At 55.7% G+C, this 20758-nt stretch overlaps 2 protein-coding genes across 2 annotated transcripts in view; one reads left to right on the forward strand and one right to left on the reverse strand.

The window, feature by feature from the left end:
* BAIAP2L1 (BAR/IMD domain containing adaptor protein 2 like 1) overlaps positions 1-2990 on the forward strand; it is an 81518-nt gene extending 78528 nt beyond the window's left edge. Inside the window, exons 13-14 of the mRNA XM_066342315.1 lie at positions 2209-2246; positions 2690-2990. Coding sequence (XP_066198412.1) covers positions 2209-2246; positions 2690-2765 — 114 coding nt within the window. The 3' untranslated portion in view covers positions 2766-2990. The remainder of the gene's footprint in view (positions 1-2208; positions 2247-2689) is intronic.
* Positions 2991-4888: 1898 nt separating this feature from the next.
* Positions 4889-13123, reverse strand: BRI3 (brain protein I3). The gene is made up of 3 exons (XM_066342327.1): positions 12796-13123; positions 12167-12269; positions 4889-5295 (listed from the first exon to the last, which is right to left on the reverse strand). The coding sequence occupies exons 1-3, from the start codon at positions 12935-12937 to the stop codon at positions 5163-5165; spliced, it is 378 nt and encodes a 125-aa protein (XP_066198424.1). The 5' UTR covers positions 12938-13123; the 3' UTR covers positions 4889-5162.
* Positions 13124-20758: the final 7635 nt, after the last annotated feature.

Here is a 20758-nt window from a genome sequence, read left to right on the forward strand (position 1 = left end):
TGTGCTCAGGTTTGGGAGTGGAGGGTGGGGGGCTGACGACACGCCGGCTCTAACACGAGCTTTCCTCGCTGATCGCAGAGGGCAGTGCCGTGTCCAGTGTGGGGGGGGGCCTTGAGGGGGAGAGGAGAGAGAGCAGGCAGGCCTGGGGACCGTGCAGAGGGACTTCACAGAGCTGGGACCAGCTCCAGATGAGAACCAGAACATGACCCTGTGCTCAGCCCCACACTGGGCGGCTTCAGGCTGTCAGCTTAGGTTACTTAGTCCTCGGCACTGTTACTTCTTGTCGCTTTCCTTCGAGATAGACTAGTGTTTCTTGTCCACCTTTGTTCCTCTCCAACGCTCTTCTCTGAGCAGCTGTTCTCTAAGCAGCTGTTCTCTAAGCAGCCCGCTGACACAAGGCTCCTAAACCTGTTCTAAAGCTCCGTGGGGGTGGGGCCTCTGGGAACAAGCCGAGGCTCTGCCTTGGTGCTCAGACGGTGGGGTTCTGGCTGCTAGATCAGGGCAGAGCCCCCCTCAGACGTGACACCCATGGGAGACGGTCCCGCAGACGACGTGGTTCCCAGTGTGTCACGGCGAGACCAAGCCTGGGGACCCAGTTTGGCAGGGAGTGCACTTCCCAGGCCGAGAGGACTCAGCTGCCCCTCCTCCTGCCCCGGGACCTCCGCACGTGGGGCTCCCCGGCCTGGGCCCGGGCCCCGCTCTGGGCTTTCTGCTCAGGCAGTCCTTTTGAGCACGAGTGGGATTGTGTGACACAGGCATCCTGGTGTGTTTTGCTCCCTAAATCGTCATGTCATATGCACGCTACACCAGGAATGCTGGCTCCGGCCGGCGGGGGGCCGCACGTGCCCTGTGGGAGACCCCGTTCAGAGCCGGCTGCGTGCGCTCAGCAGGCCGCTCCTCGGTGCTGTAGTGAGGAAGGCGGAGTCTCTGGACTCTGCCTCCGGGTGCTGGCGCTCCCTGTCAGGATGACCTTGCTGGCCCTGGGGTTCAAGGTCAAGGTGTGAGGTCCTCAGAGGCCCATGGACAGCAGGCCCAGTGTCCCTAGCCCTCAGCCCTGAGAGCCGGTAGGTCCAAAACCCAGTAGACTCTCCCAAGGAGCCCTGGTCCGGGCTTCCTTCTGGCACCGTGAAGTCCAAGCTCAGTGGTCTGGACCCCGACCACAGGGGGTCCTGAGCTCTCGGGATGGTCAGGTCGCCTGGCGCCCCTTGGTCAGACAGCGGCACGCTGCCCTCTCTTGGGCAGCCGTCAGAGCAAGCCCTGCGGGCTCAGACCAGCTGTGAGGTGGATTCCTAAAGCCTGCGAGCTGTTTGGAGTGAGGGCAAGAGGCGCCACACCTGGTCCCTGGCCCCGTGGGAGGTGAGGCCCAGTGCTGGTGAGGGCGGCTGGGCACCTGCAGGGCTCAGGTGGCCCCTGGAGACAGAGACAGCGTGGACTCGTTCGCCTCCTCTCTTCCTCACTTTGTGGACGTGCCTGCAGGACCGCTGGGTGGCAGGCGGCACCAGCCCGTGGGCACGGAAGCCCACAAGGTTTTCTTACTCAGTTTTTCACGGCTTCACCCAGGATGGCCCCCAGGTTCTGCACCTGGAAGGCCGTGGCGAGGAGCAGCAGGCCCTGTCCCCTCCAGGTCTGAGATGTCCCAACACGTAGGAGGGTCTCTCGCCATCTTTTAAAATGTTTTCTGTTCTTGATACTAATTCTTTCAAGTGAATGTAGATATGCAGATAAAGGAATTGAGACTCCAGGAAACCTTTCAACACTTGTAACTTAAGAGTCCTTAGTGGTTTAGATGCCTTTACCTTCGGGTCTTATTTAAAATGAGCCTTCCGGCCTGACCAGGCGGTAGCGCAGTGGGTAGAGCGTCAGACTGGGATGCAGAGGACCCAGTTTCGAGACCCGAGGTCGCCAGCCTGAGTGCCGGCTCATCTGGTTTGAGCAAAAAGCTCACCAGCTTGGACCCAAGGTCGCTGGCTCGAGCAAGGGACTGGTCTGCTGAAGGCCTGTAGTCAAGGCACATATGAGAAAGCAATCAATGAACAACTAAGGTGTCGCAATGCGCAACAAAAAAACTGATGATTGATGCTTCTCATCTCTCTCCATTCCTGTCTGTCCCTGTCTATCCCTCTTTCTGACTCTCTCTCTGTCCCTGTAAAAAATAAAAAATAAAATAAAATGAGCCTTCCGTAAACTCCACCTTTCTCTTTCTCACAGGATAATACAAATGGGACTGCAAAGCATCCCTTCCTCAGGTATGTTCACTCTCTCCAGGAAACCCTGCCAAGCTGCCCTCCCTGCTGCTCAGCGACCTGGCAGTGGTGTCCCCAGGAGGCCAGGCCTGTGGGGTCAGGAGAATGTGGCCACCTTGTTCCCATCACAGTCTACAAAGGCGTCTCTCTGGACCCGGAAGGGCAGTCTCCTGATCACATGCTGCACTTAGCAACTTAATCCAGGCCTGGCCCAGGTGGCTGTCCTACCTGACTCTCCCATAGAGGACTGCAGAGACCTAAGCTCTCCTGTGTCCAAAATGTTTGCACTTTCGGACAGCTCTCTACTAGGTGGCTTAGTTAGAAAATGCTATCTGAATTTACATAAGGAATATAATCTTAGAGAACAGGAACAATAGTTTTTAGCTCCTTTAAAGCCTAATTCCCCATGTGATATTTCTGCAGACATTTTTCCTTCTTCCCCACAGTGGAGAAAACCCCTTTGCTACTGTGAAACTCCGACCAACGGTGACAAATGATCGATCAGCACCAATCATTCGATGAAAACATGGCCAAGGAATTCTTCTGGATCTTCTAATGTTAAGTTCTCACTTGCAAAATGATAGGTTGGTTTTTGCTGTAACTGTTGTAACACTTCACCAGAGGGTGCCTGATTTTAAATGTATTCTACCTGAGCAATCAATATGCAGTTTCACATAGTTGGGTTTATACATTTCTGTCTTTAAGATAAATCAAGTGACCAACTCAATCATTTAAAGTATTTTCTTCCTATTCTGTTCAAAAAGCCGTAAGTTTGGTTCCAGTCCTTACTGGATCGTTCTTTAAATATCCTATGATTATTTTTTAAATAGAATACGGGATAGTCTGCTTTCATGACTGGCTTTCTGCACCTGAATGCAAAAGAGAACAGTTGCACCTGCTCTTAAGTATCATTATGATGTTTATCTGAAGAATAATCTTAAGCTATATAAATTATGAGGATATTATATAAAATTTAATTTTTAACTTTTGCATAGTGAAACGCAGAGCTCCCCAGGATGGAGAGATCCCCTCTGGTTTAGACTCGGCTGTAGCGCTGAGACGTCTCCCTGTCACAGCTGTAATACCTAGTATTCGATCGTGCCCGAGAGCTGCTGACCTTGATGGTTCTGAGTAACCAACCAGAGTGACCCGTGGAAACCCACCAGGCCATGACACACAAGCCTGGCTCATAGGGTCACACGTGCACCTAAGGAGTCCACGTGTGGAGACCAGGGTGCTCTCGCTAAGCTAGGGGACGAAAGCTGCCACTGTCACCGACCTACCCTGACACCTTCCCATCAGGTACCAACACACAAGCAGTGCCCCTAAAGCCAGGAGGCTCCCCGGGAATCTGGTGGCTGGGAGGGTCCGCGTTGAGCTCTGCTGTCCCGCGTCGGGCCCCGGGCTTCTCGGGGAGGGGACTCGGGGCAGGTGGCCCGGTGCACCAGTGGCCGTTAGGGATCAGGCTCTGTTTTGGAGGAGTGGTGAATCCTGAGTAAAAGTCACACCAGGCCACTTGCTGTGCGGGCCGGGAAGGGGGCTTGCTGCTCACAGAGGTCCTTTGGTCTTACCGTAAATGATAGCATCTTTCTGTAAGCTTGAAGTGGGCCAGACAACTACAGGTAAAAGCAGTGTGAGACTTTAGGGTCATTGTCCTATCCTCATCCTGGCTGGGTCACCAAGGAGGGCGATGACCCCGATAGTCCCCCAGGACTCAGGCAGTGCAGTGTCAGGCAACACCTGTCTTGAGAAGATGCTCCATCCAGCCAGCAAAGAAACCACATTCAAACTCAGTAAGCGGCCTGCTGCTCCTCCCACCATTTAGGGAAGAAGAGCGCTCACAGAAGCCTGTCTGTTGCCTGACCAGGCACTGGCGCAGTGGATAGGGCATCGGACTGGGATGTGGAAGACCCAGGTTCGAAACCTCGAGGTTGCCGGCTCGAGCGCAGCTCATCTGCCTTGAGCTAAGGCTCGCTGGCTTGAGCAAGAGCATAGGGGTCAGTCTGCTGTAGCCCCCGGTCACGGCACATGATGAAGGCCAATTCAAGGCATAAGGCACATATGATTCTCATAACCAAGAAAGTGCCGCCAACAAGGAATTGATGCTTCTCAACTCTCTCCTCAACTCTCTCCTCAACCCTCCCGTCCATCATCCCCTGATCCCGATCCCTGTCCCTTCCCTCCCACCCATCCATCCTGCCTGTCCCCTCCCATCCCTCGTCTGTCCTCTCTATCAAAAAATGAAGCCTATCAGAAGGGGAATGGGATACAGGACCCCACACAGGTTTTTAGAGGCCCCGCCCCACCTCTACCTTCTGGCTTGTTACAGGGATGTGTAGGCCCACTGACTCCCCCACCCTTCACAGAAGGGACTCCAGTGGTCACTTCCCGGCCGCACACAGGACGGGAGGGGAGGGCTAGCCTTGTCCTTGGCACTGAGGTGCATCTCTGTAAATGTCAAGGTATTATGTTTCATTATAATAAAATATAGACTTAAAAACATTTTTGAGCTACAAACGCTGTCAAGAAATAACAGAACAGAACCACGCTGCAGCTGATGACGGGTATGTTGTCTAGTCCCTGGTTTCTCCTAACAAAACTCTGTAAGCGGCAGTGTGCAGACACTAAATAAGCAGAACCCGGTGAACAATGGTATGAATCTCATTTATTTAAAACAGTATTTCTCACCTTTCTCAAACTGAAGACTGCAAAAAAATAAAAGCAGTGCTTTATTGAGTTGTCGTTAATCCTGGGAGCAGTGTCGCTGTGTCCACACTCCGTGACCCGTACCCGTGAACCCCTCGCAGGCCAAACCCGTCCCGCCTCCCTTTACAAAACAGTCCTGAAGCTTCATCAGCTAGAGCTATGCACACGACATTTACACTAGAAAAGGCCGTGGGTGGGGAGCCGGCCGCTCCTTCAGGTGAAGTTGGCTCCGCAGTTGGGGCATCTCCGCTTCCTCAAGGCGAAGCAGCAGATGAAGCCGAAGGGGAACAGGACGATGGCCAGGAAGATGCCCAGGAAGGTGAAGGAGTCCTCCAGCACCCCGACTCTGCAGAGAGAGAGAGAGAGAGAGGAGGGCCCCCAGGTTAGGGCCCCGCACACCTCCCTGTGCAGAGAGGACAGGCCTGCCACCAGCCACCACCCAGAACGGGAGGAGGGCTCCGTATAATCTACAAAAGCAGCAGCACATACTGGTTTTATAAAAAATTCTTGCATCTCTGAAAACAACTAAGTATATTTTCTGTGTAGAAGTTTTCTAGCCCTTACAGAGAAATTTCAAAAATAGGGATAGTGTTAGAATCTTGATTTTTATATTGGGAGGGGGACAACAGGTTTTAGTGAAAGACTAAAATCAACCACATTCACACAATTCTGAAAGACCACTTATCTTCAAATATTTCATCTCAAAGCTTCTTGTTTCAAAGAAGAGTCGCGTTGACCTTAAATGTACACAATATGTAATTCTTAAACCACCTTAAGGAGATACCACCCAAATCATGTGCCAGTGACTACAGGTCAGAGACCTAAAGCCACCACTCAGATTCAAGGGTCCTTTTCAAAGGCCCCAAAAGTGGAAGTAACCCTGGCCGGTTGGCTCAGTGGTAGAGTGTCGGCCTGGCATGCAGGAGTCCCGGGTTCAATTCCCAGCCAGGGCACACAGGAGAAGCGCCCATCTGTTTCTCCACCCCTCCCCTTCCTCTCTGTCTCTCTTCCCCTCCCGCAGCCAAGGCTCCATGGCCTCTGCCTCAGGCGCTAGAATGGCCCTGGATGCAACAGAGCAACAGCCCAGATGGGCAGAGCATCACCCCCTGGTGGGCGTGCCAGGTGGATCCAGGTCAGGCGCATGCGGGAGTCTGTCTGACTGCCTCCCTGTTTCCAACTTCAGAAAAATACAAAAAAAAAAAGTGGAAGTAAGCTGTGTGCTCAGCGCCACCTCTACCCTTCAGGCTACTTTTGAAAGTTCTGGACATGCCTTGAAATTAAAATAAGTACAATAGCCAGCTCAGCTTCAAGAAGAAATGCTTCACTCCCACCAGACAGACCTGGCAGCCAGAGCAAGCTCACAGGACCCAGCTGCTCCCTGGGAACCCGGGCACCTCCAGCCTCGCCCAACACGCCAAGGTCACCTGCAGGTGGGGAGGACGTGTCACAGGCCCCTCAACACCCCTTCTTGTGCCCCTTCCCCGCATGCCACCCCAGCCTCCCTGGTCCGTCTCAAGTCCCCTTCCCGCCCCTCAGCCCGCTGTTGGCGAATACTAAGATTTCCTGTGCCCTCCACACTCGGAAGCGCCACCTTGTGTGGAGAGGACGAAGCTTTAAACAGAAGAGCAAACAACTGTCAAGGTGAAAAGTGCCAGAACAGGGCTCCCACCCCTCAAAATGCCCGAGCTGCTGCAGCCCCGAGTCACAGGCCAACGTGAGGGCTGCCACCGTGCACAGCTGCCGGCCAGCGCGGCCTGCACAACCCCAGCGCTTGCTTCCTGCAACACGGAGTCGGGAAGAACTATGCCAGACTGGAAAAGAAATACATGCTGCTCACAAAACTAGGATATTTCAGAAGGAATACGAAGTGATCAAGTATCCCCTAACTTGTGTGAGCAGTGTGTATACACACACACCAGGCTAAGAGGAAGTCTGGTTTTTAGGTTTTTAATAGCAAGAAGTCACACTCAGTCCCCACCTCCCTCCCACCTGCTCAGGAGGGCGTGTTGGCAGTTCCTATGTCTTGTATTCTGAGTACTACAAAGGCTGGCCCTGGTCCCTCAGCCCTCCTGGTGGCTGGCCCTGCCCCTGAGGGTCCAGACCCCCAACTGAGCAGCACCACACCACGCGGCCCAGCCTCAGGACCCTCACGGACCACGAGTCAGGACAGGCAGCACAAGAGCCAGCTGAAAAAGCACCTCAGGCCCATTGCCCAAGGAAGGGATGAGGGCTTCAGGCAAGTCCTGCCCACCAGCTGTGTCCCCACACACAGCTGGACACACACCTCTGTCCTCAGTCATGGCCAACAGTGCCTACAACTAATGATGCAAATCGGGCCCATCCCAGAGCAGCTGGAGGTGGCCCGCCAGCCTCGGCCCACTCAGCGCTGGCCCCCCGTGCAAACTCCACATCCCTGCTGTGTTCCCCCAAGAGCACGGGAGAAGCGGAGGGCAAAGCAAACCAGGCCTCCCGCCTGAGCACCCTGCGCCAGCCAAGGACCTTTCAGAGGGGACGCTTGCCCAGCACCCCCTCCAGGGCAACGAGGCCCAGAGGACTGTGACGACCTGGCCAAGTGCCCACCTGTACTGGACATGCTATGTCAGCTCACATGACAATCATAACTGTTAGGAGGTGGAGCCTAGAACCCAGTGTGTCCCCTCTGCCTTCCAGCTTGCTGTGGTCTCCCCGTGACCCCGCCCACGTGCACTGTCCAGTTGACTGGTTGCCGCTGTTCTCTTCGGTCAAACATCCAAGGTGGCAGCCCCCACCTGCCTCTTCCCTCTTTCTCTATCCAGACCCCAAACCGAGGTCAGTCCTCAGGTGCCAGCCCTGCGGCCCGGGCCTACACATCTCACCCACCATTCCAAACACCAAAACGCTCTGAAAGACTGCTCTCCTAAGTTTCCAGCAAACTCACCAGCAGCCACGTGATCTGCACTGATCTATCCGCTTAATTTGAATATTTGTACCCTGCTACAGAAATATTCATGTTTTGACTACAAGCACCGACTGCCCCAGACCTCAAAAGCAGTATTGGTGTCGTTTACAGCTTTTTAAAATCCGGAACACTCTGAACTGAGAAACAGTCTGGTCTCGAGGCCAATCCTGATGCAACATGCGGGTGCCTGGTGCTGTGGGGACCCCATGTGGGAGGGAACTCCCAGCTCAGGCCTGGGGTGGGGAGACCCTTGCCCGGGGAAGACATGCTGCCCCCTATCGGCCTCACAACCCACTCTTCCTTTCCAAAACCCAGAAGCCCCCAGCAGCCCTAGATGGGTGAGTGTCTCAGCTGGCTCAGACACACTGCACAGGAGGCTTCCACTGGGGCCGAACCCCACCCCCACCCCCTGTGAGCTGTGTGGGGGAAGTGGGCACAGGGGAGGGTCTGGAAGCTGGAGAATTGGAGAACTCCTGAAAACGCTCATTTAACTCCTGACTGACCTTCCGGAGAAAGCGGCCACTTGATTCCACTGACAAGCACGCAGATCGGGCCTGGGTGGGCCCCAAGGTGAAGAGGAGGCGGCCCTGCAGGCCACATGTCCCCAGAACACCCCAAGGCCAGGCACCCAAGGAAGAACATTGTCCTTCCCACCTGAGTCCCCACAGCAGCCCACCAGGTACCTTCCCTGGGCCCCTTGCAGGAAGCTGGAGCCCAGAGGAAGGAGGGCCCGGTCCTGTCCGGGCACCCACTGGTGGAACGGGGCCAGCCCCCAGGGCCGCCCACCCCTGCGCCTGAGCAGCCCTCACACAAGGACAGCCCCCAGGAGGCCTTCCTCCAGGTGGCCCAAAGCCAGTCCCTTCAGAGACCAGGTCCCATGTCCCCTGTGCCCGGAGGGGCAGTGCTCAGGACCAGAGAGCAGCCAGCCACTCCGGGCAGCTGGGGACAAGCCCAGTGACCAGGGAACCTCAGAGCCGAGTCCGGGCCTGGCCAGGACAGGAGCCACGGGATCGTCTGCCCCCTGACCTCCCAAGGATGCCGGGCACAGCTCTGCGTGAAGGGGGACCTGTGGGGCACACCGGACAGCGGGGTTGGCCTCTCGCTGTGGGCCACCCAGGCTCGGTCCAGGGGCAGCCAGGCCTGGAGGACCAGCAGGGGACAGCCGGCCCTGGACCACAGTCTGCACAGCCCGGAACAGGAGTCCAGGCTTCTGTGTCTGCTGCTGCCCCGCAGGCCAGGCCAGCCCTCAGGGCTGTGACAGGGGCAGGGCACATCCCGGCCATCTGTGTTCTAGCTGGTCCAGCCACAGCCAGCTCCCCAAGGCTCTGTCCCAGGCCCCTCCTCTCGGCCTTCCACCGTCCGCCCTGCCAGCCCGTGCCCTGTGTCACGTGCTCGCGGCCGCCTCTGCTCCCAGAACTCTCCCAGGGTCACCAGAGTGCCCTTGCTGACCGCCCAGAGCCACCATCCTGGACCCTGAGAGCTGTTCCTTGAGCCTCTGACTTGGTTTCCAAGATCCCACTTGTTCCTGGATTCCCTCCTACCCCTATGGTCACCCCCAAAACTAAATACCCAATGACATCCAGCAGGGGGGGCGCAGGCCATGCCCCACACCTGCTGCTCCCGCCCCATCCCAGCCCCTGACCCCTGCTCAGCAGGTGGAAAGCCCAGGGTGAACCCACCTTGCCAGGCCCAGATCCCCGGCCCACGGTGCTGCCCCTCCTCCTGCCTCTAGGAGGCGCCACATCCCCACGGGAGGACCAGTTCAAAGAGGCCCAGGGGCCTGGCAGCCGATGGGGTGAGATGAGGCGCACACTCATCTTTTGGAATCTACAGGAATGCTCATGCAGTCGGCTAAAAAGAGAAGACGGGAGTCAGGCTGCCTGAGGGAAGGCTAGACATGGCAGAGTGACAAGCAGCACCTCGCACACAGACCTCACTCAGAGGAAGTCAGCCGTGTGACTTCAGCGAATTCCTGCCAAGCTGCCAAGGAGGGAAAGGGACGGAGCTTGGCGGGCTGGACGGAAAGGGAGGCAGCGGTGTGGTCACTGAGAAGTGGCCCGTCTCCCAGCCTTCCGATGCCAGGCAGACAGTGGCCGCATGGCCGGCGCCCAGGGGAACCTCTCCCTTCTCCCGGAGGACTGGCATGCGCACCCCCACACCACTGCAGAGAGAGCGCAGCCTCGGGACCCAGCTGTGGAGAAACCAGCGGCAGGCAGGCCCCTCACTGCTGGCACCCAGCTTCTCCCCCAGCAGGAGGGCCCCAGGAGGACAGGCCTCAGAGGGAGTCAGTGTTTGCTCCCAGCTCGGTCCCCCAAACTTGTTCTCAGAGCACCCACCCCCCTCACTGCCTGCCCCCTGCCCCCTGCCCCGAGGCAGGAAGATGGTGATTCCAACCTGCAAGAACCCTGGTTCCAAACGCAGCCCCTGCCCTCAGCCAGCTCCAGACCCTCCCCAGAGAGGAGGGCACAGCCCGACCGCGGCCCTGACTCGGACTGACGGGGCTCAGGGCAGAAGGCATAGGCCTCCCACCCTCGGGGAGGGGAGCTATCAGGAAATGCTCCCCCTCCCAACAGCCCAGCCAGTGTCCTAGACCCTTCGCGGCCCTGGGGACATCTCAACCTTGGCTCCCGGCCTCCACCGGCCACTAGGGCCTTGTTGCTGGTTTCCACTCCTCTGAACTCAGGGGCTTGGGCCAAACCAGAACCTCACAGACCAACCACCCTCAGACATCCCCACCTCCCAGGTGGAGAAACAGGCCCAGCTAGTGACCGGGGGGCCGGGATCTGTACCCAGCTCCTCGGGAAGCACTGCTGGGAGGCAGTGGTCAGACATGGTGGGGACACGCTGAAATCCCAGCCAGGGCCCTCTGCTTTGGGCCTTCCTGATCCTCCCTGCAACGCCAGCCTGCACTCCTGCTTAAAATGGGAGGTTGCTTGAACACCCTTCCCTCCCTCCAAAAAACAGGCCCTCGAATCCTCCTGCTAGACTCAGTGGCAGCAGAAGAGCTGTGAGCACACCAGGGCTGAGCACCCAGGGCCACCCTCCGCCAAACACAGCGGGTTTCCCGTCACCCACCTTTTTGTGCAACTTCCCAAGATTCCAGATGGCTCTGTACAAGGGACCAGGCCTCAGCTCTTGCCCTGCCCCGCCTTGTATGACCAGCCTCCCAGTCCATGCCCCTCCAGTCTACCCACATCCCTTCAAACCTCAACAGCTCTGACGCCCCCTGGTGCCACACAGAGCGAGGTGCATTCAGGAGACGGAATACCTGCCTTCCCCACCCTCCACCTCCCCCTTCACCTTCTCTAAAGGCCTAAGTTTCCCCAGCTGCCTCAGAAGACCCCCTTCCTGAGTTTACAAATGGGGTCCTGTGGCAGGCACACAGCTCCAGGGGCTCTCCCTGCCCACAGTCCCCCTTCATCAGGCACACGGTTCACTGAGGGGGTCCAGTCTCTTGCCCCCATCTCGGCCACACCGCTGTCCCAATTGACTCCGATATCATTAATGTCCCTTTGATTCCATTCCGGGCCTTCTACATATGCTTTTGAAATTAAGTCTAAGTGTAAACCAGGGTTTCTCAATCCCATTTCAGAGACTTGAACTTCCTCCTCCCAGACAGAAAACAAACAGTCAGTCCTTGCACCGACTTTCTAAACTGTCCAAGCACTCGAAGCAACCAAGGGCAGGGACCAGGTCGTATCTCAGTCTGAAACCTCAGGACCCACGTGGAACAAGCATCTAGCCAGCTGTACTTCAGGCCCCACCGAAACTGTCATGAGAAGACTGGGAGGCTCCACTTCAGGACATGAAATACTACTCCTGCCCAGGAGAAAGAACCACGGGTTTCCATCCCGATTCAGCTAACAGCCCTGCCGAGCACGAAGCAGCGCTGAGAGCTGTCCCTCCCTCGGACCACCAGCTCTTGAACATGCCACCAGAGTCGGGGCTCCCCTGCACACACGCTTCAAATAACCCCTTCCTGGGAAAAGGAAACCTTCCGCCACCTTCCAGAGAACCAGGGATGAGAGACTGTCAGAACTGTTAACATTTCTGTACCCCATTCACTCCAGACACAATGACTCAACTCTCCAAGAAACGGAACCCACCCGGCTGCCCTGGAAACACATTCAGACTCAGGAAGACTGGGCCCACTCTTGCCCACCACAGTTTCTCTCAAGTCCAGACTGAGCACCCCAATGACTTTGCCTTTACGGGACTGTGTGTGTGTGCGCGCGTTCTCAGAGGCTTCTGGGTGCCTGCCCCCAGGCCTGTGACATACCTGCAGACCGGGCAGCCTCCGACGACAACGATGGAATTGGCAGGGTACCTGGTGACGTTCCGACTGTGGATGTTGTAGACCCTGGGGTGGTGGGTAGGTATCCCTACGGGCAGAAAGGCACGTCAGCAGAGGGTCGGGAGAAAACACGGGAGCTGGAGAACCACTCCTGCCCTTCCTTCCTCCCCCGCCACAAAACCCTCTCCTTTTCAAAATCAAGACAACAGCTGCCCCCACTCAGGGCTTCCTAGGCGTTTTATCAGGTGCTAACGTGCAGACAGAGCCTCGTTAATCAAGTTCATCTGAAACGGGGCTGGGAGGCTTCCCGGGAAGAGCGGGCCTCCGGCGTGCAGCCCCCCGCCCCCCCCAAGTGGGCTGCGGGCGCTCGGGCAGAGCCCAGACGCAGGGGCCCAACAGGCTTCCCGGTGCGGGCGCCTTCCCCGACCCTCGCCCGAGCCTGCGGCTCCGCGTTCCCCGAACCGCGCGCAGGTCCCGGGCAGCGCCCGGAGAAAAGTTGGTGTGGGGTTAAAGGTCGCCGGAGGACTCGGCCCCAAGTTGGCTCCCGGGGCGCCCTGCGCGCTCAGCCTGCCCCGCTCCCCGGAGCACGGCGCCCCGGCCCGGCCCCGGCCCACCTGTGACGAGGTAGGGGTAGGGCGGCGGCGGGGGCGCGGCGGGGATGGCGCCGTAGCCGTGCGGGCCGCACGCGAAGTCGCCCTGGCCGGCCTCCAGGTTGTAGGCGGGCGGCCGCTCCTGCAGCAGGGGCTTGTGGTCCATGGCGGGCGGCGCCCACCGCGCCCGGCCCGGCTCCCTCTCCGGCTCCCTGTCCGGCGCCGACTCGCGGGGACGCCCGGACGGCGCAGCGGCGGATCCCGCTCCGGGCGGGCGGCGGCGGCGGCGGGGATGGCCCCTAGCGCGGGCGGCGGGCGGGCTTCCCCTCCGCGCCTCCCCCCGCCAGTCACAAGACCCGGGTCACGTGGCACGGCTGCGGGCGGGGGAGCAGCGCCCGGCGGAACAGCGTCTTAAAGGGGCCGCCCGGGACCTCCCTGCAGGCCACCTGTTGGCGGTCACCCTAGTGCCTGGTCTCCCTGCCTGGCATCCACGACTCCCAGACCTCCCACCGTGATGTGGAGCGCGCACGCAGACGCTGCCCTAGGGTCATGATGACCTTTATGGCCCGCTGACACTCAGCCCAGCGCGAGGGCCGCCCACCTATCTCCGAGGGCCGGGCCCACCCACCACGGGTCAGGAGCCTGGGGCCGGGAGGGCCTGGAGAAGAATACTGGCTACTCGAGTACCCCCGCCGCCCTGTGAATGTCACCGCCCCAGCCGAGGTACCAGGGCTTCGCATACTTAGTCACACGGGATCCCAATAAGGGTGTGGCCAGAGTCAGTGGAGCAAACTCCTGCAGGAAAAAGGCCGGCGTGTATCGGAACCCGGCCTGCTCCCACTCAACTGGGGTTTGTTTCTTGACAAACGGTGGTTTCCAATACAGATTACAAATAACTCCCGTTCTGTTAGGACAAAAACCCCAAATACAGTACTGGGCTCCTACTGTGTGACAAGCACTGTCCCATTGTTGTTTCTCAATTTTGCTAATTTTCACAGCAACTCAGGAGTTATTCCTAATTTACACACCAGAGACAGGTTCAGAAGAGGGGACCTACCGTATTTCCCCATGTATAAGACGCACTTAATTTGGGGGCCCGAAATTTGAAAAAAATAATGTAGTACATAAAGTTATTGAACTCAACTTTTATTCATCTATAACCATGAACGCAAAAACAAGTGCGAAGAGGCAGGAAATGCAAGTAAAAAAATCTACAACTGTATAAGACGTACCCAGTTCTTAGCCCCCAAATTTTTCCAAAAAATGTGCGTCTTACACATGGGAAAATACAGTAACACACATTTCAGGAGAAGACTGTCAGGCTCCCTCACTGAAGCTTTTTTTTTTTTTTTTTTTTTTCTTTAAGCAAAAGAGACAGAAGACAGTAAGGAAGAGAGAAATGAGAAACATCATAGTTCCGGCACCTTAGTTGTTCATTGATTGCTTTCTCCTATGTGCCTGGGGGGGTGGGGGGGGGAGCCTCCAGCTGAGCCATTGACCCTTTGCTCAAGCCAGCAACCTTGGGCTCAAGCCAATGATCATGGGGTCGTGTCTATGATCCCACGCTGAAACCAGGGACCCTGTACTCAACCAGGCCAACGCTCTATCCACTGCACCACCACCTGCTCAGGCAAAGCCTTTTTGTTGTCACACCTAATGCTTAATTGGTTTGTAATAACACTTAAAAAAAGATCTGCAAGCTTCACGCCCCTCACCTTACTAGCTGAAAGCTCACGGCTTAAAGCTAATTTATATAGAAGTTCCCACCCACCCCCATCCCCGATTGGTCCATTTTCATGCAAATTAGGACTCCAGATCTTCAGTTTGACTGGTCCAAAAGAGCACTGTCCCGATTGGTTGGATGGAGTTGCAGATTGCTCAGCTGAAAATGCTAATAAGGATACAGCTGCGCAGCTCTGATTGGATGGAGAAAGTCTCAGTCCTATTGGTCCAATTTTGATCCGAGGTGCTCTCTTAGGAGGATCAGCCCAGCTGGGCTAAGAAGACACAGCAGGAGACCTGGAAGACCAGTCTGTAGCTTTTTCCCTGAAATGCAGGGCGTGTGAGGGACCTTGATGTAACAGTGGCTGCTAGACTTGGGTTATTAATTTGATCCCAATTAACCATGAAGAGTCCTTTTTGGCAGGATCAACATCGTCATATTTCTTTATTACAAGGTTAGCTCCTAAAAGCCCATTCCCGCCTGACCAGGTGATGGCATAGTGGATGGAGCATCCGACTGGGATGCAGAGGACCCAGGTTCGAGACCCCAAGGTCACCGGCTTGAGTGCAAGCTCATCTGGTTTGAGCAAAAGCCCACCAGCTTGGACCCAAGGTCACTGGCTCCAGCAAGGGGTTACTCGGTCTGCTGAAGGCCCATGGTCAAGGCACATATGAGAAAGCAATCGATGAACAACTAAGGTGTTGCAACACGCAACGAAAAACTAATGATTGATGCTTCTCATCTCTCTCTGTTCCTGTCTGTCTGTCCCTGTCTATCCCTCTCTCTGACTCACTGTCTCTATAAAAAAAAATAATTATTTTAAAAAGCCCATTCCCACCATCCTGCCAATCCTGGGGGTGAGGAATGAGGGGTGGACCCAGTAAGGGTGTGGCTAGCATTCCAGGGAGAGCCAGGTCAAGAACAGAGACTGGCTGAGAGTGGCTAAGGCGTTCAGGGTCGGGCAAGGGCCTGGCCTGGAGTGGCGTGGCCCTGGGCTCCTTGGAGCAATTGTGAGACATGAATCATAGGGTCAAAGCAGCTGAAGGTGAGAGCCCCTGCCAGCGAAAACTGGGGTGCAACCCCATGCCATACCTCACTAGCCAGTGAGGAAAAGTGGGCTTGAGTCAGACCTCCTAACACCGGCACAGCTGTGGACACCCACATGGGAGCCCGTTCTTCCCTGCCTTGCAAACTGCTAACAAGCAGCATCAGCTAGCCCAGTGATGTTCTGCCCTGTCAAACTAAATAAATGTAAGTTGGCAGCTCTCCCTTCAGTTTCATGGTTAATTTCCCCTTCCTCACAGGCCTATGTTTGCTAATCAAACTCCACAAAATCTGTAGCCTCTGGCTCCCTTCTCTTCCAAAAATTGATCTCCCCACCCCGTCCCAGAGGGGCCCCCAGGCTGGAAATCCTTATTAGTGAATGACACAGTGAGGCTTGGGGCTTTCCCAACACCACTTTGACAGTGACTGCTAAATGACAGAGCAGGATGCTCCCCTTCATTCATCCAGCAAACTGAGTGTCACCTGCTATCCCTGGTTCCACCATGACAGGCCTGGTGGAGAGAGAGATGACTGACCGGGAACACAAAAAAAGGAGCCTGGTAGGGAATCGGACAATAAGCGCACGACATTGGTGCAGAGAGAGGGTCAGAGGCGCCTATGAGCCCCGGGAATCTGAGAGTGCCACAGAGGAAGCCCTCCCTGCCTGGAGGGCCGGTGGTGACTTGGCCTGGGAGACCGAGGGATAAGCATTCTGAGCAGAGTGAACTGCAGCCCCAAAGGGTATGCCGCAGCCCACGGCCTGCCAAGACTCTGAGTCACTTGGTGTGGCTGGAGCCCAGGGAGCATGTGCAGGAGGCCAGGGTGAGGCCGGATGGGGGAGGCAGGTCCAGATACTGGGGGTGGGGTGGCATCCTATAAAAGCTTATAGCAGAACTGCAGTTTAAACGGGAAGAAGAGCCTGACCTGTGGTGGCACAGTGCATAAAGCATAGATCGACCTGGAAATCCTGAGGTCGCTGGTTCGAAACCCTGGGCTTGCCTGGTCAAGGCACATATGGGAGTTGATGCTTCTAGCTCCTCCCCCTTTCTCTCTCTCTGTCTCTCCTCTCTCTGTCTCTCCCTCTCCTCTCTAAAATGAACAAACAAAAAATAAATAAAAATTTATAAACGGGGAGAAGAAGCATCAGAACAGTGACTTTGGCCGCAGTGTAAGGAGTAAAGAAATGGGGGGTGGGTCAAGGAGAAGGGGCAGCTGCAGAGATGGAGAGGAGGGAAGGTGTGGAAGAGGCGAAGGACCCACTCAGACTTGATGGCCTCCTGGGTGGACTGGAAGACTCAGGATGCTCAGGTTACAGCGGTGCCGGAGCCAGGGTGTAGATCAGAAGAGGCAGGCTGAAGGGGGAGGAAGGAGGCCGAGTTCGCACCTGCTACTTGGAGCGTGCGTTATCCAGAAGTGGTACCTAACCCAAGGGCTGCCACGCAGGAAGGCACCTGTGAAGGATCAACCTACGATAAAAGGTCCGAGACAATCTCAGTCACTTACAGCCGTTCACCCACTCGACAAATATTTTGGAGCACATATTTTGCCTGAGATGCAACAAAACTGGCGACATTCTGCCTTGTGGAAGCCACGCTTTAACGGGGTGGGCAGTACTGGAGAGCAGTAGGGCTGGGGGAGGGGTAGAATAAGCAGGGGCCAGGGCGAACAGAGTAAGGCAGACAAGGTGGTGGGTGGCATTTGATGTTTCCGTGTGTGTGACAGAGACAGAGAGGGACAGATAGGGACAGACAGATAGGAAGGGAGAGAGATGAGAAGCATCAACTCTTTGTTGCGGCACCTCAATTGTTCAATGATTGCTTCTCATATGTGCCTTGACCAGGGGGCTACAGCAGACCGAGTGACCCCTTGCTCGAGCCAGCGACCTTGGTTGGGCTCAAGCTGGTGAGCCTTGCTCAAACCAGATGAGCCGGCGCTCAAGCCGGCGACCTCAGGGTTTCGACCTGGGTCCTCCGTGTCCCAGTCTGACGCCCTATCCACTGCGCCAGCGCCTGGTCAGACTGATTTTTACATCGGTGCCAGAGTGGGCAAGTGGAGGTGAGCAGAGCCGTGAGGCCAGGGGGACCAGCTTCTGTGTGTGTTTGCTAGTTTGTTTTAGGAGGTGGGAAAGGTAACAGTCTGTTGACAAGCTGGTGGGAACAATCCGATCCAGAAGAGGAAGAGGACAGGAGGCGGCAAAAGGGGGCGGGGTCTAGACCGGGAGGAAGTGACGCTTGGGCACCACCCGGTGCTGGTAGGTGGCTGACAGGAGGGGCTGCTCTCTCCTGATGGCTTGTTTTCTGTATGAAATGGGAAGCAGGTCAGCACCTGAGACTGGGAACAGAAGAGGAAGGGGTTTGAGAAGAGGGGAGGTATGAAAGTCAGCGAGGAGAAGGGTGCTCACCCAGGCTAGAGAGCCAGGATTCCCGGTGTAAGAGCTGACTGAGGTTGGCCATGCTCACTGCACAGGGAGACCAGGATAACCTCGCCTACAGCATGCTTTCTTCTTTTTTTTTTTTTTTCTTTTTTCTGAAGCTGGAAACAGGGAGAGACAGTCAGACAGACTCCCGCATGCGCCCGACCGGGATCCACCCGGCACGCCCACCAGGGGCGACGCTCTGCCCACCAGGGGGCGATGCTCTGCCCATCCTGGGCGTCGCCATGTTGCGACCAGAGCCACTCTAGCGCCTGAGGCAGAGGCCACAGAGCCATCCCCAGCGCCCGGGCCATCTTTGCTCCAATGGAGCCTTGGCTGCGGGAGGGGAAGAGAGAGACAGAGAGGAAAGCGCGGCGGAGGGGTGGAGAAGCAAATGGGCGCTTCTCCTGTGTGCCCTGGCCGGGAATCGAACCCGGGTCCTCCGCACGCTAGGCCGACGCTCTACCGCTGAGCCAACCGGCCAGGGCTAGCATGCTTTCTATCTCAGTTCGTCCTCCGGCCGTCCCATGAAGTAGGCATTGACATCCCCCAATGGCTTGATAAGGAAACTGAGGCACAGAGATGACTCCCAGCCAGGAAAGGTGGCTCTTCAGAACCCAGCACCAGCACACGGGCCGGACCCTAACGATCACAGTGTACTGACTGCTTCCATGCAAGGTGCACAAGAAAAGTCAGCCACCATTTGCCATTTTAACAGAAATACATTTTTTTTTCTTTTTTTGGTATTTTTCCAAAGCTAGAAGTGGGGAGACAAAGAAACAGACTCCCCCATGTGCCCGCCCAGGATCCACCTGGCATGCCCACCAGGGGGCGATGCTCTGCCTATCTGAGGCGTTGCTCCGTTGGAACCGGTGTCATTCTAGTGCCTGAGGTGGAGGCCATGGAGCCATCCTCAGCACCCCTGAGCCAACTTTGCTCCAATGGAGCCTTGGCTGCAGGAGGGGAAGAGAGAGACAGAGAGGAAGGAGAGGGGGAAGGGTGGAGAAGCAGATGGGCGCTTCTCCTGTGTGCCCTGACCAGGAATCAAACCCGGGACTTCCACACACCAGGCTGATGCTCTACCACTGAGCAAACCGGCCAGGGCCCAGAAATACATTCTTCTTTTTTTTTTTTTTTTCCTTTTTGTATTTTTCTGAAGCTGGAAACGGGGAGAGACAGTCAGACAGACTCCCACATGCGCCCAACCGGGATCCACCCGGCATGCCCACCAGGGGCGACGCTCTGCCCACCAGGGGGTGATGCTCTGCCCCTCCGGGGCATCGCTCTGCTGCGACCAGAGCCACTCTAGCGCCTAGGGCAGAGGCCAAGGAGCCATCCCCAGCACCCGGGCCATCTTTGCTCCAATGGAGCCTTGGCTGCGGGAGGGGAAGAGAGAGACAGAGAGGAAGGAGGGGGGGGATGGAGAAGCAAATGGGCGCTTCTTCTATGTGCCCTGGCTGGGAATCGAACCCGGGTCCCCCGCACGCCAGGCCAACGCTCTACCGCTGAGCCAACCGGCCAGGGTCGAAATACATTCTTCTTGAAGCCCTGGAACATACCTTCCTCTGACCATATTTTTTTGTTAGCTCAAATTCTGCTCTTCATCTATTTTTATACCATGCCTCCATTAAAAGAAATTTTGGTATTGCCATTTCCATTAAAGTGAATATGATTTAAGTGCCACGTGTACGTGTTTCTGCTAAGAGCACTCAGCAGGGGACCTGGCGGGGCAGTGGAGCCAGAGGAAACCCACACAAGGAGCGTGCCCTTCCCGGCAGGCTCGAGGAGGGCTAATAACCCATCACATGAGCTTCTTGCGCATATAAGCTAGCATCTCACATGGCTGGGATTGTGGCAAAAAAAAAAAAAGGAAGCAAATATTATTTCAAAATCTAAGGCTGTAACCAATTATAAGTGCCCAACTCAGAGAAAGGTCTCACCAAATATTTGCTGAATGTTTGCTAAATGTTTACCTTAGACAAACACTGAGTTTTAAGTTTTATAGTAAGCCTATGGTAAGCCTTACAATTCTATTAGGCAAATATTTCTAAATATTTTATAAGTTTAAGCACAGACATTTCTACGTGACATACAACTTCATGCCAAGTCACAAGGTAAGTCTTATCACAAGTAATATATATGTTACTACGTTAAAATCAATAGTACACCCTCCATTCTCTAAGAAGTGATCCGCGCTATAATTCTGCCCATAGACCGCACTACTTGTGCAATAAAACCTAGAAATCATCTCCTTAGGTCAACATTTGCTAGCAATTCTCACAAAAACAGAGAGTAAATTGAGGATGGCAAGTTCCTGGCTGAGTAAGTTTCCAAGCAGCTGTACTCAAAGCCCTGAAGAGCCCTGCAGTATTCATAGGTGTACTGACGTCATACAGACTAGTAAGAGGCTAAAACATGGAAGACAACACGTTTGCCGCAACCACACACAAAATTAATTTAAACACCTTTTATCTCTGTCATATTCAGAGTAACAGTACAGGGTGCTTTTCCAAGACCTTGTGATTGGAGGCAGGGGGAGTCCCAAGAAAACCTCAGCTAAATTTGGATATTGAGGCATAAAAAGCAAGTGGCTTGTGGTTGGAACGACACCTGGTTCCCATCTGGATTGTTCTACAAACTCCCTGTGTGACTTGAGCAAGTCACTTTTCCTCTACGAGCCACAGTTCTTACACCAAGATTTCAACATCCTTTCAGAACTGCGTCTCCTCAGAGGAGGCACTTTTACCTCTTCACCTTCCAGAATGACAGAATCCCCGTTTCTAAACAGAACTTCAAGGGAGAAACTG

Source organism: Saccopteryx leptura, chromosome 6 (assembly GCF_036850995.1).
Source record: "Saccopteryx leptura isolate mSacLep1 chromosome 6, mSacLep1_pri_phased_curated, whole genome shotgun sequence".
Lineage (NCBI taxonomy): Eukaryota > Metazoa > Chordata > Mammalia > Chiroptera > Emballonuridae > Saccopteryx > Saccopteryx leptura.